Source organism: Pseudomyrmex gracilis, unplaced genomic scaffold (assembly GCF_002006095.1).
Source record: "Pseudomyrmex gracilis isolate BER0280 unplaced genomic scaffold, ASM200609v1 scaffold_295, whole genome shotgun sequence".
NCBI lineage: Eukaryota > Metazoa > Arthropoda > Insecta > Hymenoptera > Formicidae > Pseudomyrmex > Pseudomyrmex gracilis.
This window is the reverse complement of record NW_018020879.1, coordinates 120,177-122,714: the sequence shown is the minus strand read 5'-3', so window position 1 is coordinate 122,714 and position 2,538 is coordinate 120,177. Positions and strand designations below refer to the sequence as shown.

The 2,538-nt window shown below is 29.2% G+C and overlaps 1 protein-coding gene across 1 annotated transcript in view; it reads right to left on the bottom strand.

Moving 5' to 3' along the window:
• Window positions 1-361: 361 nt before the first annotated feature.
• LOC109859856 (zwei Ig domain protein zig-8-like) overlaps window positions 362-2,538 on the bottom strand; it is a 70,723-nt gene continuing 68,546 nt past the window's right edge. The window contains exon 3 of the mRNA XM_020438510.1: window positions 362-544. Coding sequence (XP_020294099.1) covers window positions 362-544 — 183 coding nt within the window. The remainder of the gene's footprint in view (window positions 545-2,538) is intronic.

Sequence of the window (2,538 nt, the reverse complement as noted above, 5' to 3'; positions counted from 1 at the left end):
TACCAATTGAAATGTACATCCGATTTGAAGATATCAATTTGCATGTTATAATAGAAAGACGCAGTGTTATGTTGCGAAAAGAATAATATTAATTATCTTTCCACAAAGAGAAAATAATATTAACAATGATAAATTATAAAGCGCATGCACGATCGGTCGTGAGCGCAAACTTGCCAATTTCTTTTCTCTCGGAAGAATAAAACTGGAGAAAAAAGAGGAAATAACAAACAATATGAATAAACAAATAAAGTGGCCAGAGTGAGCAACATCGAAGAAGTGGCACATAACGCGTTTGATAAAAGTTAGGGAAATACTTTCTTGTCAAAGCACGTTAAATTAATCATTTAATAAACAAGGCAGTTCATATGATAAGGTACGTTACCTGGCATTCGTACGTCCCGTTGTCTCTTTCTTGGACATATTTTATTTGAAGGGTCCAATCGTCCGAACCCTCGGGATGCAACACTTGAAATCGCTCGTCGTTCGTGTATGTAAACATAGAGCTTGTTAAGACGTGAAAGTCACGTCGCCGGATCCACGATATCTGAAACAAGATGATTGATGGCCGTCAGTAACGTGTGATGCTTAAATGAACAATGCTTGAATTAGCGGAAAATTACTCAAAACAAAATATAGTCCGTTGTGCAAAAACAGAATAAAATAAACAGGGTATTTCCTTTAACTTGATCATTTAAAATATTGTAATTATTTAGATTAAAAGCTTTCTCACCGATTTTGATGAGCTTGAAATATGTTGTCAAGGTCAACATTCTGAACAATTTTTCCTTATACATATGATCACCGCTCGGCTTTATTTCAGAGATATTAACAAAAAACTGAGTTATTAAATAAGATAATATAAGATAACTACAATTCATATTAAACTTCACTATATTATACTATCATTGTTTGAAATTGAGAATATTTTACAGGGGGACCTTCAGAGATGTTCCCCTCCGATTTGGACAAGTCTTATATTGTAGGTGGACCCTCCACTACATCGTGGTGGAATAATAGAACGCACCTCTCAAGCATTCTCGAGAGAAAAACATTTAAAATTTTCCGTGCGCGTAATATAGCGTTAAGTTAGGACAGTTTGACATCTAAACGGCGTGGCTTAGTGAGTAAGGCACCCGACTACTACTTTGCGTATTGCTAGTTCAAATCTCATTTTTTTCGAATTTCTTTTTTTATATTTGTACTGTATTATATTGTGTAAGCGTATTGGCATACATAATTTTTATTTATTTTGTCTAAAAAGTCAATGTTTTTATTAAAAACCTAATTATATTTTATTATAAAATTAATTAAATTAAAAAATTATGAAATTTATTGATTTTCAATGCTTTTAAAGTTGTGTAATTTATAAAATGTTATTTAAACAATAAAGAAATAAGTTATTTAATATTTTTGCCATCTTTGTTAAATATGAATAAAATTTGTTTTCCAATTACTGTAGTTAAAAAACGGTGCATTTGTAAAAATAGAGGATTTATACAATGTGCTCACTATAGAAAAATATTATGTTTTAGGGGAGACCGGGGCACAAAGCATAACATCCAAAATAGATTGTAAAAAAAAATGTACGCAATATTATGTAATATTAGGTACATTATATAATAGTCACATTTTTTAGCTTTAAGAAAAAACAAATATTATTCTTATATATCTTTACACAAGAGTATTTTAATGTAAAGTACAATCGTGCAGATTTGGCAACCTGCTCCATACCCAGGGTTAATTGTCACATGTCTTTTATACAAAGAAACAATAAGATAAAATTTATGTTTTTTATTTTATTAAATTTATTGAGAGTACATAACATTATACATTAAGTATAAAGTATTTATACAATATTAATAATCATATATATATATATATATATATAAAAACAACTTTAAATGATTTCACAATACTAAATCAGTTAAAAACTATAAAACATAATTAGTAACCTAATCTTTAATAAAAACAATAATGACAGGTACTGAAAAAGTTATAACGACGCATAACGATCACTGCGATTACTTCTTCGCGCATGCTCACCGTATGACAACTTATCCCGTCTCAATTTGAGTCAATTTATCCCAAACGCTCATTTTAAATAAAAGATATTATATTTATAAACTGAATGCAATGACGATTAAATAAATATAAGAAAACTTATTTAAAACTACCATATTTCCTATACATAAGATAAAATTGCAATTAAAAATTTTAAAACCAATGAAATTACTAAAGAATCGAGATCAGAAAAATTTACTTGCCATATCTAGTTTTACAAAAGTGCTCGTAAATATCATATATAGTGTTTTTAAGAAAAGTTGTTTTGTACACGTTACTAACACAACTAGTAGCAACTTACAATAAAAAGAAGAATATTTTCCAAGATTTAGTAAGCAAGATCCCAAGTAACATGAAAACGTTCAGCGAATGTTAATTTTGTGTTTGACATGTTTTATGTTAGACCCCAAACACTGATCTAACATGTTGAACTACCCAAGTAACATGAAAACGTTCAGCGAATGTTAATTTTGTGTT